At 37.5% G+C, this 18388-nt stretch overlaps 1 protein-coding gene across 2 annotated transcripts in view; it reads right to left on the bottom strand.

Moving 5' to 3' along the window:
* The window catches only part of LOC110455973 (repulsive guidance molecule A-like), a 54558-nt gene that overhangs the window by 18707 nt on the left and 17463 nt on the right, over positions 1 to 18388 (bottom strand). For both annotated transcript variants that reach the window (XM_021506464.1, XM_021506455.1), the window contains 2 exons: positions 5273 to 5454; positions 3559 to 4067 (listed from right to left, as the gene is read on the bottom strand). In XM_021506464.1, the coding sequence (XP_021362139.1) occupies positions 3559 to 4067; positions 5273 to 5454 (691 nt within the window). The remainder of the gene's footprint in view (positions 1 to 3558; positions 4068 to 5272; positions 5455 to 18388) is intronic.

Genomic DNA, 18388 nt, shown 5'->3' with positions numbered 1-18388 from the left:
ACCCTCAAGACCCAACAAGAGTGATCAATATAAGTTGTGAAACTTGTTTCTAATTAACTGTTGTAAAAAAACTGAAGTTTATATTTATTCAAAATATTGATGCAAATCATGGATCTACAGATTATATAGTATTATCCTTGCATGATATTCCTATTATCAAGTACACATAGTCACCTACAATGTACATGTACGTATTCCTATTATGAAGTATACTGGAAGTATACAGGCGGCAATACATTGGCTGTCCTGTACCAAGTTTTACTTTTGTACTATTTAGTTATTACCCGATTTTTTTTTATCATTTCCCATCACTGGATTTTATTAGAAGTGTTTTAAAATATTGAAGTTAATTTGATAACTGATTTCTTATAGAAAAAATATACTGTTAGACAACTATAAAAGATCCTGGTATGTTTCAAAGAGAATAATGCAAATTATAATATAACATTTTTCTCCGTTTCATGCCTAACGGGCGATGTACATTTATGTGAAAATACTGTAATCTATCACACGTTCTAGGGTGTAATCTCCTGATATTTTGTCTGTTGTAAGTCCCAGCGAGTGATTTGGAGATCTTTGTTTCACAGACGCTGTACACCACAGTGATGCTGTACCCTAGCACATGACCCTCCCTATCTTATAGCCAGTTTTCTCATTATTTAATGTTGATATGTGCATCTAAACACCCAAATTATGCAAAATACTCATTCTACGTGTACGCACAGATCAGATAAAATTGTTCTCTCTCATGCATACAGATTATTTCGTGTTTCACTGGTGTAGAAAGCACCAGGCTCCAGAAATTTGCATACGTGTGTACCAACATGTGTACAAACCCTACACATTCATTAACCTAACCTACAAAGTGGAAACCCTGTTTGCACGTGTACGGGACTGTATCACTAGCTGCTCCAGGAAAGACGAAATGGAAGTTGTTTACTAGAATTGTTGGGGATTAAGTGCAAGCAGCTCCAGGGTACTATCAAATCTATATATACCACTCTAACAGAACCTGCTGATAAAGGACGCAACTAAGTGTGGGCAACAGGGGTATAATAAAAGTATGTGATCAGGGCTGCAGAAACAAAGAACAGATGATATGGCAATTTGTCACTCAAGAAAATGTCTACATGTGCCAGAATGGGAGAGTAAATCACCTACATCTGAATCATTTTCCGACGTCATCATCACACTTTATATCGCAACACATTATATGTTAGTACCTTTCTATACTCTCCTAGAATGACATATGTATGCGTAATCTTTTATTAATACACTAAGTAACATTACAATTCTTCATTTTATTGTTCTGGTCCATCATGATAAAAAGATCATACATACTGCTTTTAGCACATTCATGGTTGCCAAGATGACTTGGTCAATAATCTTTTGGCTGGGATTGGTAGGTATGGACAAATCAAACTCAAAAACATAAAATAATGAAGTTTCAACACCCATTAAAACTCAAGTGTAGGCTTTGGTAATTGTTCTTACATGCAGACTTGTCTTGAGTAAATAGATGGTGTTTTGTTTGATCTACACACAGCTTTGATGTAAAACACTGCTGTCTATATGTGAAGCTGTGTGGGATAGCTCACTGCCAGCACCTCTACTGGGGCTACAGGTGTATATGACCAGTAGCTGAGTAATCACACCACTAAGTCCTAATTGGCAATTAACACTAATTGACCCTAACTACCAATTAACAGGTGCTCTCTACCCCAGGTGGTGAGACTAGCTTGGTGACCAGTGTCAATCAGGTTAGTCCAACTCACAGAGAATAAGGTCACAGGTGAATCTGGGAGTGGTTCGTATGTGTACCTGTGTTTATCACACTTACCTGTATAAGGGCACAGGTAAATGTTTACAGTTCAAGTGTGATAGCACAACCTGTTCTCCAACAGGGCAAAATTTTATGTGAAACTACAAAGGGGACAGTTAATTCAATTTACAATAAAAGAGAATATCTCGGCTTATTTTATTCAAGATATTTAAAACAGAATGTGTTTATGTTTGTCAAATTTCCTATTTGTTATTTTCAGACAAATATGCTGGTCTTGTTGACAGCTGATATATAACACTCGATAACTTTAATACAAGATAATTCAGATGCACTGATTTAACTTGTGAAATAAATGTGCAGTTTATAGCTAAACTGACCACTGATAGCTCAACATGTTTTAGGACAATTTAAATGATGTAATAAATTAAACAGCAGTCAGATATATAATTAGTGGTCTAGATCTAAAGCTAGCTGACCACTGATACATCTAATGTAGTTTTAGTCTAGCTGACCACTTACAGCAATCCTGTAAAGTTTAATGCAAAACACAATATATTTGAAATGTAATCAAGCAACTTCATTGTAACTATTAAAAATAATACAAATGTTGATAACTGAATGATAGAACATTGTATCATTTTACATAACCTCATATTTACTATTCCAATTAGTGACATCAATTTATATAGAGAACACTGACACATACTCTATAATTATCTATAAATGAAGTCAGCTGAATACAGAATTCATGCATCATGTATTAAAGAGCTAGTCAGAAAAATGTAAACATCAATAATGCACGTTTTTCTGCTAGCTACATTCTGTACTCAGGTATATGTTTATGATCATATCCAAGTTCCTTCGGTGTCACTTACATTGGCATTCACATACAAATCTATAGAAACATTGGTATTTTACATTATAAATTTATATAAGATTCACACATCTTGAGGTTGATTAATCTATAGCGCGACCAGTCAAGATGGCACTATATTTATTATACATCGGAAGGGAACTGTTGCCATTCACTTTAATGATTGTGTGTGTAAAATGTGCTGATAATACGTAAGCTTGAAGACGTACATACTATCCTAAATGATTCAATGTCTAACATGGTGTCTGGTTGTGTACGAGTGTGGTGTATGCTGTTTTATTCCCCCATTTGGTTCACTGCTATTTTGCATATCGATCTGTATACAAAATAAGCCCGTCTGTAAATAGACCATATTTTCTTCTACATCCGTGTCACTAAGTGGTAAATGTATGTGGGATCGGAAACAAACACAGCGTACGTCCCAATCCGCCATTTTGGCCAGTGTCAAATGGGTCAAACGAATTTATTTCCATTCCATACACACAAGTGTGTACGACGATATGACAGGTACAATACACATAGCCAGAAACGTCAACTGGGCAATTTTACGACTTCATACATAAAACAACTGATATATTAATTTGCTTTCACGGTGAACGGCGTAATTATTGTATCGTAAACGAACTTCAGTTGTAAAAATCTTCAGTGTTCAAAGGCAATCTAACAGACCGTATACTTAGCGAATCAAATCCGCCATTTTGAAAGAGGGCAGAGGCAATTTTGGGCATTATTCACGCTGTATACACTTTTAAGTCGTTAGTCTCCCAATAATAACACATAAATGACATTTACAATAATGCACAAGGCGAAAAAAGCACCAACAACTGCACGAGATAGAGAGATCTAAACCCGGTCGTTCAAGTATTGAAGGGTGTACTCGGGCGACGGGTTCCCGGCTTACCTTGCTCGTAGCAGTGGCAGCTCCGCTCGTCACAACAGGATCATTGGTAACTTGCACTGTCAGGTGCTTGTTGTTTATGAGTGACCATGCACCCTCAACTTTACACGTTTGAAATTCATCACTGAAAGTCCTGAGATGGGGATCCCCGAATAACCCGCAGTGTTTGTAGTTTCTTTGTCCTTCATACGAACACATAAATTCAGAATCTGGTACTTGAGGAAAGTGTGGCACAGTGTTGGCAGCTGGATCGTACACTTCTCCATTAATTGAACAGTTTAATTCTTTTAATGCTTTTTTATTTCCTATTTTTTCTGACTGGAAAGTCAGACTTGTCTTACATTCAAATCTATGTCCTTGTTTATTTATACATTTAACATATGTACGAATAACAATACACTTTGGATTGTCCGAGACTCCATTTGGAATTAAATCCATGAGAATCCCTGAATTAAGGGCGGCAGTGGCATCCTGATACCTGGTCCAACACATACCAAGGTCACATCCAACAGCTGAAACAGAAAAACACACACATGTCTCAATATACAAATAACAGAAAACTCAAGTTTTCATTTCATTAAATTTTGTTATTCAATATCAAATAAAACATTAGGATTTGAATCTAATATTTTCAAAGAACAATTAACTGTATATATTGTATTACTGTACATTGCAGAACTTTATATTACTGTACATTGTAGAACTTTATATTACTGTACATTGTAGAACTCTATTACTGTACATTGTATTACTGTACATTGTATTACTGTACATTGTATTACTGTACATTGCATTACCGTACATTGTAGAACTTTATATTAATGTGTATTTGTAGATTTTTGGATTCTAAACATAGTAGAACTAAATTGTATTGTAGTACATTGTGGAACTAAATTGTATTGTAGTACATTGTGGAACTTTGTATTACTGTAAATTGTGAAATTTTATTATTGTACAGTAAATACTTAAAGTATGAGTTATATTATGTACAATTTGTTACTTTGAGAATATTGTTAGATCTTTAATGATATAAAAAAGTTTTCCAATGTTGACAAACATCTGTTCAATCATTAATACCCTCTATTTATAATATCATCTAAACTATGATTGTTTTAACAAGGTAAATAACAGCACTTATTCAATAAATGAGTGAAGGTGTAGATATTTTTCCCAAATTAGTTACGATGTAAATTTGTTTTTCAATACGGTACTTTTTCCAATTTCGTATAAATTAACCAATTTCAAAAGACGGTGTAAAATTAACGAGAAAAGCGTCAACACTGGTGTGTGATATTTAGCCGTTGATATCTGAGGATTATGACATGTCCATGCGTCAATATCTAATATTATGATAACTTATGTAGTTTGCTGTTGTAGTTTGGAGTTTACAAGACATGTAGTGGTCCTGTACTTTGTGCTATGATCTGGCTGTTCTGACATTACACGGCAGAACTGTCACTAACTCTATCAATAATTCGCGTGTAAACAGTGTATACCCCCAATACTACTTAATACAGCTGGCAAATCTCATCAATATTTTATGAAATGATATTTCAACAACAATATTTAAGACAAGACACGTAAACAAGGATCCTGTCGTAAAACAATTATGAGCACGCGAGTAACTAACTACGGGAACTGAACCGCCAGCCAAGTGCACCCCTTAGCAAACGTCTGATGAACATGTGTTCGTGTATAATACACAATAAATACAAACCCGAATCGACACCAATTCCAATCAGGATGAGTAAAACCAATGCAGAAATGGGGGGCATAGGCGGATAAGAAAGACAGCGAGTACCCATGCCCTTCCATAGAGTTGATGGCAGAGCAAGATCCCGATGAAATCTCTCTCCGTTTCGGGTGCAAGTTCGCTCTGCCAGCAGAGGTATACTCTGTCTGTGAAAATGAAAACACAAAAGCTCCGTGAAAAGACAAACGAATTCTCCTGGTCAGCACAAGCTTAATCACAGTGTTAATCCTAATATCTAAGTCATTGTGTTTGAAATCATCATTTCGATATCAAACTTGTATAATCCGTCAAAACAGAGTCAAATCGGAACACTGTCTTCCACACCATGTTACGTACGTAAGTTCCCCGAGATCTAGCGATATTAGTGAGACACAAGTTCACTGCGGTAAAGTGGGTCAGGAGGCGGTGCTACGCCAGTCCATCAACAGCTTCGCCGAGAGAGCCCTAATCTGATTGGCCTAGACGACTGGTAAGGTATCAACTATCAATAGAGCTGTCAGGATAAATTTCTAAACAAAAATGGTTTCGTCATGTATGATTGGTGTTGTATCAAAATTTTATTTTCTTCAAGCTTCGTTTTTCAAAACAGGCAGCGACGAAGAGAAATTTTAGGGATGTAAGACTCGTTGATTTGGGATATAAACCATTTAGACTAATATCGACGAAAATGACATATGAAACATTTTTATTTGTCAGAAAATTAATAAACAAGACTATATAGGACCTTCCTATTTCTTATACCACTATGAGTCAAAATAATACCGGACAATCAATATTTTCCAGATTTCGTTTTCATCAGATCGGCCTATCGTAAAGAATGAGAAATATGTCAAGAACTGATATATAAAAGAGACTAGAGACGTTATAAAGCCATAGAGGTAGTATGCATAGACCACCGAATCTATCTGACATTAAAAGATACAGAACAATGTTTGATAAGTAAAATTGAAAATTACTTTTCAAAATAATTTGAAACCTTGGATATTAATTCTTATAAACGATATTTAGGCGTCAGTTTCAAACATACAGAATTTTTAAGAGTTGCTGATTTTAAAGGGGCATCACGCTGAAGTAACTAATTTTTGTGTCTTTTGTTTTCAAATACTACATAAACATATCAAGTGAGACTCTGCTATATTTAGCAGGGCTTTCCCAAACAATTCAAGTGGTCAAACTGAACATTTGTAACGGACTATGAATATAGGGATAGCGAGGTAACATAAGTGGAAGTGCATACAATACATACATTCATTAAAAAAAGTATGTCTCTTCACGTGATGTCCCTTTAAACAGTGATATGTGAAAAGCTGTTCATGAAATGTTTAACAATAAATATAATATTCTTAATAGAAACGACAGTGTTCTTTCGGGTTTATTAAGGACTCATCGTCTTATTCAACAATCAACCGTTTTCATTTCATCCATGAACGTGTGTTTCCTTTGTGATTGCTTATGATACTAAGTGACTACGAGATACAGATTTGATTTTCGCTGACATTTGCATAGTTAATCGAATACACATTAACACAGTATTTCTGCTCTGGCGGCAAACATGATGCTGACAATTACAGAACAGTTAGATAAGGAACTGTAGTATTAACTGGAACACAGAAGAATTCTAACGAAGTAACAAAATCATACAAAAGCAACAGCGGGATAAACCGACTTATAAAACAAGACTAAATTTGTATTATTGACTACTCGCTCATCACTTAAGTATTGGTTCTGACATCTTACACAATTTGACAGATCTCGGACGATCTACATGCAGCGGTTTTAATGATTTATTTACTCGTGTGAACACATGCAAGCGATTTCTTTGACTTTTTCTCAGACAGGAGGTAGGCGAGCGGCAGTCCAGGGGAGGTAACTCATAGCCGGCTTAGCCGAAATTGATTTCAAATCCGTTTTTCATTGATAAAAATGACGCTATTGTATCAATTTCGTGATATTATGTAAATCAGGTGAAGTTCATTGAGATAAAATGACCCACGATTTACATCTGAACATTTTACTTGGTTAAACACGTGTTTCTCAACAAGTCATTTGGTATTAGCTCCTCAGCACATAAAAACTGGAGAGATATTTATCATTTTAAAAGGCGTAACGCATTAACCAATTCTCAATATAACGTTTGAATGCACATATAAACGTTCGCGCTATATAAGACATTTTATAGTTGATTTTTACATAAATTGTACTTAGTTTTTGGATTACGTTTCTGATTCACAAATCTTAAAGTGATACGCTTACCGATATATTACAGAGGGACACTTACAAATGTTACACGTGTTTAATGTCAGGAGAAAACAACAATGTTAAAACAAGGGAGTAGATGCGAAGACAGATATTAAGCATTGTGTTGTATTTTGTAGTTTTAACAGTCAATATGATTCAAGTGCAAGAGTAAGTTAACCATTCTCTACCGCCGCCCCCCTCAAAAAACAATAAGCAAAACAAAACTTTGACCCCACATCCGCACTTTAATAAAGTGCTAGTTTACACACTGGCCATGTAAAAGTATATAGGATAACATCGACAGGTTGAATACGAAATGTACATCGTAAAATATCACACTCTGATCGTTCCTTAATTCTTAAACGAGAACGACAGGTGTTTGTGTGCAAAGTTGTGGGCGAACTTCATGACTTTTTTCTTAAACAAACACAAGTCCTTACATTTTTATAAACGGATAGCAAGATCGGTAAAGCGGTGATCTTTTAATTTATAGTATCAGCTTAAAATTTGTTTTACATACCTAAGCGACAATTATATAATCACACAACACATCGTGTTTATTGCCACAGAAGGTACAGTACTCGAGATGTATATTGAACTTATTTAAAGTGGACGTTAGTGTTTTTCATGTTCACATACTTCGTATTAAAACGAACAGAAGTCCGCTTACTACCCGTTATCATCCTACGATTTCAGAAGGATGGGAGCGTTATGTCTTCTGCAAGTAAACAAGAGACGACAGAGGATGACAACGCCTATATCTTGTATGAATTGCTGACAAAAGCGCTGCTTTTTTCGGTCTGACACCGTCATCTGTATGTGAAAGTTAATTGAAATAAATCTTAAGCTCTTTAAATTCCAGTTTTTGTACCGTTAATTGCCTTATTGAACTGTGATATTGTAGCCGATAAAACTGTCACGGGATGGCGATTGGAAATTTTTCTATTTCATGCCGAATTAGTTCGTATTTCTAAGTTTCATTAATAATAAAATTCCAATTTTGGCACTAACTTCATTATTTCAGGTACAACAACTTCAGGGCAACGGTTCAGTAGAGGAAATTGAATGTATTCAGTAAACATGAACGAGAGAAAAATACACTAGAATTTTTGATTAATTTTGAGCTGATTACTCGCACATAAACAATACTAGTATGACACACATAAACAATACTAGTGTGTCACACATAAACAATACTAGTGTGACACACATAAACAATACTAGTGTATCACACATAAACAATACTAGTGTATCACACATAAACAATACTAGTGTATCACACATAAACAATACTAGTGTATCACACAAAAATAATATCAGTGTATCACACATAAACAATACTAGTGTATCACACATAAACAATACTAGTATGTCACACATAAACAATACTAGTATGTCACACATAAACAATACAAGTGTGACACACATAAACAATACTAGTGTATCACACATAAACAATACTAGTTTGATACACATAAACAATACTAGTGTATCACACATAAACAATACTAGTGTATCACACATAAACAATACTAGTAAGTCACACATAAACAATACTAGTGTATCACGCATAAACAATTCTAGTGTATCACACATAAACAATACTAGTATGTCACATATAAACAATACTAGTATGTCACACATAAACAATACAAGTGTGACACACATCAACAATACTAGTGTATCACACATAAACAATACGAGTGTATCACGCATAAACAATACTAGTGTGACACACATAAACAATATTAGTGTATCACACATAAACAATACTAGTATGTCACATATAAACAATACTAGTATGTCACACATAAACAATACTAGGGTATCACACATAAACAATACTAGTGTGACATACATAAATAATACTAATGTATCACATAAACAATACTAGTGTGTCACACATAAACAATACTAGTGTATCACGCATAAACAATACTAGTGTGACACACATAAACAATACTAATGTATCACATAAACAATACTAGTGTATCACACATGAACAATACTAGTTTGATACACATAAACAATACAAGTGTATCACACATAAACAATACTAGTGTGACATACATAAATAATACTAATGTATCACATAAACAATACTAGTGTGTCACACACAAACAATACTAGTGTATCACACATAAACATTACTAGTGTATCACACATAAACAATACTAGTATGTCACATATAAACAATACTAGTATGTCACACATAAACAATACAAGTCTGACACACATAAACAATACTAGTGTATCACACATAAACAATACGAGTGTATCACGCATAAACAATACTAGTGTATCACACATAAACGATACTAGTGTGACACATAAACAATACTAGTGTATCACACAAACAATATTAGTGTATCACACATAAACAATACTAGTGTATCACGCATAAACAATTCTAGTGTATCACACATAAACAATACTAGTGCATCACACATAAACAATACTAATGTTTCACACATAAACAATACTAGTGTATCACACAAACAATATTAGTGTATCACACATAAACAATACTAGTATGTCACACATAAACAATACAAGTCTGACACACATAAACAATACTAGTGTATCACACAAACAATATTAGTGTATCACACATAAACAATACTAGTATGTCACATATAAACAATACTAGTATGTCACACATAAACAATACAAGTGTGACACACATAAACAATACTAGTATGTCACACATAAACAATACAAGTGTGACACACATAAACAATACTAGTGTGTCACACATAAACAATACTAGTGTATCACGCATAAACAATTCTAGTGTATCACACATAAACAATACTAGTATGTCACATATAAACAATACTAGTATGTCACACATAAACAATACAAGTCTGACACACATAAACAATACTAGTGTATCACACATAAACAATACTAATGTTTCACACATAAACAATACTAGTGTATCACACATAAACAATACTAGTGTATCACACATAAACAATACTAGTATGACACACATAAACAATACTAGTGTGACACACATAAACAACACTAGTGTGTCACACATAAACAATACTAGTATGTCACACATAAACAATACTAGTGTGACACACATAAACAACGACAATGTTCTTTTTAATAATGTTCTATGATAGACAACAGATCCTAAAAGGGTCGGAAAAAAATGAGGAAAGTTTACCAGCATCAGAAATAATGCTTTTTCTCCATCTATTCTCTCAACTCTTAAAGACGTTAACAATGACAGTCTCAAGGCAATAGGCATGGTCTTAGCAGAAAACCGTCATATTCTTTACGTTTCTGTACTAAGCCTATTAGTTACACTTAGGTTTGTAACACCGCGCCCTCACCGGCCGTTGACGTTAAAAAGAGGGATTGAAACGATTAGCTCACAAACAGCACATGCCGACATCGACCGATTTTTCAAGTGTATGCCGCTAACGATGAGCAAGATACCAGAATTGGTCGGTCATTTGAAGATGTTGTACTGTCGCTGATTGTAATGAACCTTCATATCGCCAACTTCGAATTACATTTTAGCATTTCAGAGCACGTCAGGCAGAATACTAAGACACCCAGAAATAATTTGATAAAGATTCAATGTAAAAAACGCTATGAAATTTTATCAGCCTAACACTATCTCCTCGTTAATACCACGTATCGATAACAAGCACGTGCGCACTTTCTCAGCCAACAGTCATTTTTTCTTTGTGTGTGACATGTTTTGATTGGTTGTGTGTTCTTGGAGAGATTGTAATCTACGGATCTGCATTCAAATTAGCCGGTTTTGGAGATTCCGGACAGAAAGTGATGGATCGTGCAAAACTAGCATTCAGTGTGAGATGAAATCTTATCATGGAGTTATTGATTTACTAACCCCTATAAATTGCCTGTTACATCCCGCCTAGAAAACGTTTAATAGCATTCTTATGGCCGACGGACGAGCTGCAAACTAAGCACGAAAACCGGCGTAAAACCGAATTAAAGAAAAAACAGCAGAAAGATACCAGAATTCTTTATGACTCATTTGCAGGAAGTTTAGAGCTGGAACTCATCAATACGCGAATTGGATTCGTGATGGCACGAGGGTTTCATAGACAAACATTAACAGGGGGATGCAAATATATATTATTTATATACTTGACTAGAATATTGAATAATGATATAAGACGATCATCGGTGAATTATAGGCATTTTACAGCCGTAGATCGGGGCTGTAAATTTGAACATCACGTGGGAATTCTTTGCACTAATAAATATATTGAACTCTTAGAAGTGTTGTCAGTAGCGGGTAAGATTTTTCACGTATTAGCAAATACCGTAAGCAGTGTTGCTAGTAGCGGGTAAGGGTTTTCACGTATTCACAAATACTGTAAGAAGTCTTATTAGTAGCGGGTAAGCTTTTTCACGTATTAACAAATACTGTAAGCAGTGTTCCTGGTCGCGGGTAAGGGTGTTCACGTATTAACGAATACTGTAAGAAGTGTTGTTAGTAGCGGGTAAGCTTTTTCACGTATCTTTTTCACGTATTAGCAGTGCTAGAAGGAGGTTAAGTTTTGTTACATCATTATTTATTGTCCTCAACCCACGTTGACAAATGTTAAGAGTGCAAAGGTAGACCAGCAAGCCAGGTTACAAATCGTTTGTTCGTATTCTCGTTCAATGTTTTATATATTTTAGGTCAACTGGCTTTATATCGATAAATGTCTATAGCAAATAAAAAAAGACGTCTTTGAATCAGGACCACTCCATCTTTCATTGGTCCTGAAACCTGTTCATGAAGAACACTAGCTGCTCTTTGTGTAAACCATCGGAACCCCTCTGATTCTACGTGACTGTTTGCCACTGTTGGCAGTGTGCGTCGATGAAGGAATCACTTCAACAGTATTTATCACATTCCTGTTACAGCTACACAACATCAATGCTCTCTGAATCTTTGGGGCTTCCGAACGGCGGAAACAATCAAGCCCTTCTTAGTGACCGTATGATCCATATTTGCAGCAGATTAATTATGTTTCCAGTGGAGGCATTTTCTCCAAATTTATGGTATTTTTGTGTGTGTACTCGCCATCAGTAAACCCGAAATCCATCTAAATTACCTCCCAACAGTCTTTAAATCTTTCCTACGTGGGCTTTCCTATTCCAAATTTTAATTAAGGGGTGGCATATATGACAGATATAATTCCTTTTTGGACCGAGATAACATAACAATATTTCAGTTGATCAAAACGTCTAATGATGTCAAGAAAAAACGGTCTAGTTGCATGCTTGGATTGGGTAACGATGAAATATTTTAATATTTTTCCGTAAAATGCTTTCCCTATCAGCCCGAAAATCAATATGTTTTTGCGCACTTTCCTATGAATTAGGTCCGTTACTTCCAGCTACTCCACCTCGACTCCATCTTTCATTTCTCATTAAACAAGGGAAAATTTTCCTTTTCTCAATAAAAATCGTCACTGCATGGGAAAAAGCTAACAAGATACGTGAAAATGAAAACAGTAACAAATATTGCCGTTTACAATCTAAACGGAAATTAGATTTCGAAAAAGAGGATAAAGATAAAAACAACTGGCGAAAAAAACCTACAGAAAGCGTTTGAGGATGACAATTTTAATTATATAAACAATGAAGTGTAGAGAATTGGAACAAACAAGGATAAAGCTGGAATGAAGCAAATGATAATTGGGGATGGTAACGAGGAATGATAAAGATTGAGGAAAGCTGGGGGAAATTGTTACGAGGAGGAATAAGTCGGAAGAGAGCGCGGGAGAATGGTGACGAGGAGAGAGAAAAACTTGTGAGAATGGTAACGAGGAGGGTCACAGCTTAAGAGAATGGTACCGGGGAGGGATAAAGCTTGAGAGAATGGTAACGGGGAGAGATAAAGCTTGAGATAATGGTAACGAGGAGGGAGAAAGCTTGAGAGAATGGTAACGGGGAGGGATAAAGCTTGAGAGAATGGTAACGAGGAGGGATAAAGCTTGAGAGAATGGTAACGAGGAGGGTCACAGCTTAAGAGAATGGTAACGGGGAGGGATAAAGCTTGAGAGAATGGAAACGAGGAGGGTCACAGCTTAAGAGAATGGTAACGGGGAGGGATAAAGCTTGAGAGAATGGTAACGAGGAGGGATAAAACTTGAGAGAATGGTAACGAGGAGGGTCACAGCTTAAGAGAATGGTACCGGGGAGGGATAAAGCTTGAAAGAATGGTAACGAGGAGGGATAAAGCTTGAGGGAATGGTAACGAGGAGGGATAAAGCATGAGAGAATGGTAACGGGGAGGGATAAAGGTTGAGGGAATGGTAACGGGGAGAGATAAAGATTGAGGGAATGGTAACGAGTAGAGATAAAGCATGAGAGAATGGTAACGGGGAGGGATAAAGCTTGAGCGAATGGAAACGAGGAGAGATAAAGCTTGAGAGAATGAGATAAAGCTTGAGAGAATGGTAACGGGGAGAGATAAAGATTGAGGGAGTGGTAACGGGGAGGGATAAAGCTTGAAGGAATGGTAAGGGGGAGAGATAAAGCTTGAGGGAAGGGTATCGGGGAGGTATAAAGCTTGAGAGAATGGTAACGGGGAGAGATAAAGATTGAGGGAATGGAAACGGGGAGGGATAAAGCTTGAGGTAATGATAACGGGGAGGGATAAAGCTAAAGAGAATTGTAACGGGGAGGGATAAAGCTTAAGAGAATGGTAACGGGGAGCGATAAAGCTTGAGGGAATGGTAACGAGGAGGGATAAAGCATGAGAGAACGGTAACGGGGAGGAATAAAGGTTGAGGGAATGGTAACGGGGAGAGATAAAGATTGAGGGAATGGTACCGGGGAGGGATAAAGCTTGAGAGAATGGTAACGAGGAGGGATAGAGAGAATGGTAACGAGGAGGGATAAAGCTTGAGAGAATGGTAACGAGGAGGGATAAAGCATGAGAGAATGGAAACGAGGAGAGATAAAGCTTGAGAGAATGGTAACGAGGAGGGATAAAGCTTGAGAGAATGGTAACGAGGAGGGATACAGCTTGAAGGAATGGTAACGGGGAGGGATAAAGCTTGAAGGAATGGTAAAGAGGAGGGATAAAGGTCGAGGGAATGGTAACGGGGAGAGATAAAGCTTGAGGGAATGGTAACGAGGAGGGATACAGCTTGCGAGAATGGTAACGAGGAGGGATACAGCTTGAAGGAATGGTAACGGGGAGGGATAAAGCTTGAAGGAATGGTAACGAGGAGGGATAAAGCATGAGAGAATGGTAACGAAGAGGGATAAAGTTTAATAGAATGGTAACGAGGAGAGATAAAGCTTGAGAAAATGGTAAAAAGGAGGGATACAGCTTGAGAGAATGGTAACGAAGACGGATAAAGCTTGAGAGAATGGTAAAGAGGAGGGATACAGATTGAGAGAATGGTAACGGGGAGGGATACAGCTTAAGAGAATGGTTACGAAGAGAGATAAAGCTTGAGAGAATGGTAACAAGGAGGGAGAAAGATTGAGAGAATGGTAACGAGGATGGATACAGCTTAAGAGAATGGAAACGAGGAGAGATAAAGGTTGAGGGAATGGTAACGAGGAGGGATACAGCTTAAGAGAATGGTAACGAGGAGAGATAAAGCTTGAGAGAATGGTAAAGAGGAGGGATACAGCTTGAGAGAATGGTAACGAGGAGAGATAAAGCTTGAGAGAATGGTAACGGGGAAGAATAAAGCTTGAGAGAATGGTAACGAGGAGAGATAAAGATTGAGAGAATGGTAACGAGGATGGATACAGCTTAACAGAATGGTAACGAGGAGAGATAAAGGTTGAGGGAATGGTAACGAGGAGGGATACAGCTTAAGGGAATGGTAACGACGAGGAGGGATAAATCTTGAGGAAAGCTTGAGAGAATGGTAACGAGGAAGGATAAAGCTTGAGGGAATGGTAACGAGGAGGAAAAAAGCTTGAGAGAATGGTAACGGGGAGGGATAAAGCTTAAGAGAATGGTAACGAGGAGAGAAAGGTTGAGAGAATGGTAACGAGGAGGGATAAAGCTTGAGAGAATGGTAACGAGGAGGGATAAAACTTGAGAGAATGGTAACGAGGATGGATACAGCTTAAGAGAATGGTAACGGGGAGGGATAAAGCTTGAGAGAATGGTAACGAGGAGGGATAAAGCTTAAGAGAATGGTAACGAGGAGGGATAAAGCTTGAAGGAATGGTAACGAGGAGGGATAAAGCTTGAGAGAATGGTAACGAGGAGTGATAAAGCTTGAGAGAATGGTAACGAGGAGAGATAAAGCTTGAAGGAATGGTAAAGAGGAAAGATAAAGCTTGAGGGAATGGTAACGAGGAGAGATAAAGTTTAAGAGAATGGTAACGAGGAGGGATAAAGCTTGAGAGAATGGTAACGAGGAGAGATAAAGCTTGAGAGAATGGTAATGAGGAGAGATAAAGCTTAAAAGAATGGTAACGAGGAGGGATAAAGCTTGAGAGAATGGTAACGAGGAGAGATAAAGCTTGAGAGAATGGTAACGAGGAAAGATAAAGCTTGGGAGAATGGTAACGAGGATGGATACAGCTGAAGAGAATGGTAACGGGGAGGGATAAAGCTTGAGAGAATGGTAACGAGGATGGATACAGCTTAAGAGAATGGTAACGGGGAGGGATAAAACTTGAGGGAATGGTAACGAGGAGAGATAAAGCTTGAGAGAATGGTAACGGGGAGGGATAAAGCTTGAGGGAATGATAACGGGGAGGGATAAAGCTTAAGAGAATGGTAACGGGGAGGGATAAAGCTTAAGAGAATGGTAACGGGGAGAGATAAAGCTTGAGAGAATGGTAACGAGGAGAGGTAAAGCTTGAGAGAATGGTAACGAGGAGAGGTAAAGCTTGAGAGAATGGTAACGAGGAGAGGTAAAGCTTGAGAGAATGGTAACGAGGAGGGTCACAGCTTAAGAGAATGGTAACGGGGAGAGATAAAGCTTGAGGGAATGGTAACGAGGAGAAATAAAGCTTGAGAGAATGGTAACGGGGAGGGATAAAGCTTAAGAGAATGGTAACGAGGAGGGATAAAGCTTAAGAGAGTGGTAACGGGGAGGGATAAAGCTTGAGAGAATGGTAACAAGGATGGATACAGCTTAAGAGAATGGAAACAAGGAGAGATAAAGGTTGAGGGAATGGTAACGAGGAGGGATACAGCTTAAGAGAATGGTAACGAGGAGAGATAAAGGTTGAGAGAACGGTAACGAGGAGGGATAAAGCTTAAGAGAATGGGAACGAGGAGAGAAAGGTTGAGAGAATGGTAACGAGGAGGGATAAAGCTTAAGAGAATGGTAACGAGGAGGGATAAAGCTTAAGAGAATGGTAACGGGGAGGGATAAAGCTTGAGGGAATGGTAACGGGGAGGGATAAAGCTTGAGGGAATGGTAACGAGGAGGGATAAACCTTGAGAGAATGGTAAAGAGGAGGGATAAAGCTTGAGAGAATGGTAACGAGGAGGGATAAAGCTTGAGGGAATGGTAACGAGGAGGGATACAGCTTGAGAGAATGATAACGAGGAGGGATACAGCTTGAGAGAATGGTAACGGGGAGGGATAAAGGTTGAGAGAATGGTAACGAGGATGGATACAGCTTAAGAGAATGGTAACGAGGAAGGGTACAGCTTGAGGGAATGGTAACGGGGAGGGATAAAGGTTGAGAGAATGGTAACGAGGAGGGATACAGCTTGAGAGAATGGTAACGAGGAAGGATACAGCTTGAGAGAATGGTAACGGGGAGGGATAAAGCTTGAGGGAATGGTAACGGGGAGGGATAAAGCTTGAGGGAATGGTAACGGGGAGGGATAAAGGTTGAGAGAATGGTAACGGGAAGGGATAAAGGTTGAGAGAATGGTAACGGGGAGGGATAAAGCTGGAGCGAATGGTAACGGGGAGGGATAAAGCTTGAGAGAATGGTAACGGGGAGGGATAAAGGTTGAGACAATGGTAACGGGAAGGGATAAAGGTTGAGAGACAGCTTAAGAGAATGGTAACGGGGAGAGATAAAGATTGAGGGAATGGTAACGGGGAGGGATAAAGCTTGAGGGAATGGTAACGACGAGGAGGAATAAATCTTGAGGAAAGCTTGGGAGAATGGTAAAGAAGCCAGGTGATTTTTTTTTTATCATTTTCATTAAGTCATTGATTTTTCATTGATCTGGTCAAGACACATGCAAAGTCGCAAAGTTTTATATGAGTGTCACGTTGTTTACATGAAGGTCATATGACCTTGTTTGTCATCATCTGGAAACGTGTGTGGGATTCACAGATAACGAATTTCCATGTTTTGGTATTAGGAAACATATTCAGATTTTGTGCTTGAATTAACTTTGTCATTTCTCCCACGCTTTTGACGTCATCACGTCATTCTTGGGATTTTGAACAAATCTCCAACATCGTTTTCTTTATCCTTCTATGACGAATGTTGACAACTTCGTACACAACATTTCCCATGTCGGATTGTAGCGTGTGTGATCAGTGACACATGACCAGACGATCTTTCTGCGTAGGCGTAGGTTTGAAAATATAAGGCAGTATATATTTGTCTTGATAATGTATCAAGAAATCCATATTAGAATTCGTAGTTGATTTCCCGACGGGAATTATATGATCCCGGAACAATATGCGATGTATACCCTTTTATTGACAACATCTTCCTGTACATATAATTCTCTACCGAGACGTCTACACAATTTTCGCCAAAATATTTTCACCCTATCATCAGTAAAATGAAAACATTGACCCTTTGAATAAAATTCAGCTATTTGAACACAACACTATCAAACACCCAGTTTTGGAAGGACTACTACCATGTGTAGTAGGGTACGCGGACTGT

The sequence above is a fragment of the Mizuhopecten yessoensis genome, unplaced genomic scaffold, assembly GCF_002113885.1.
Source record: "Mizuhopecten yessoensis strain PY_sf001 unplaced genomic scaffold, ASM211388v2 scaffold993, whole genome shotgun sequence".
Classification (NCBI taxonomy): Eukaryota; Metazoa; Mollusca; class Bivalvia; order Pectinida; family Pectinidae; genus Mizuhopecten; species Mizuhopecten yessoensis.
The sequence above is the reverse complement of the archived record's forward strand: the minus strand, read 5'-3'. Positions and strand labels throughout refer to the sequence as shown.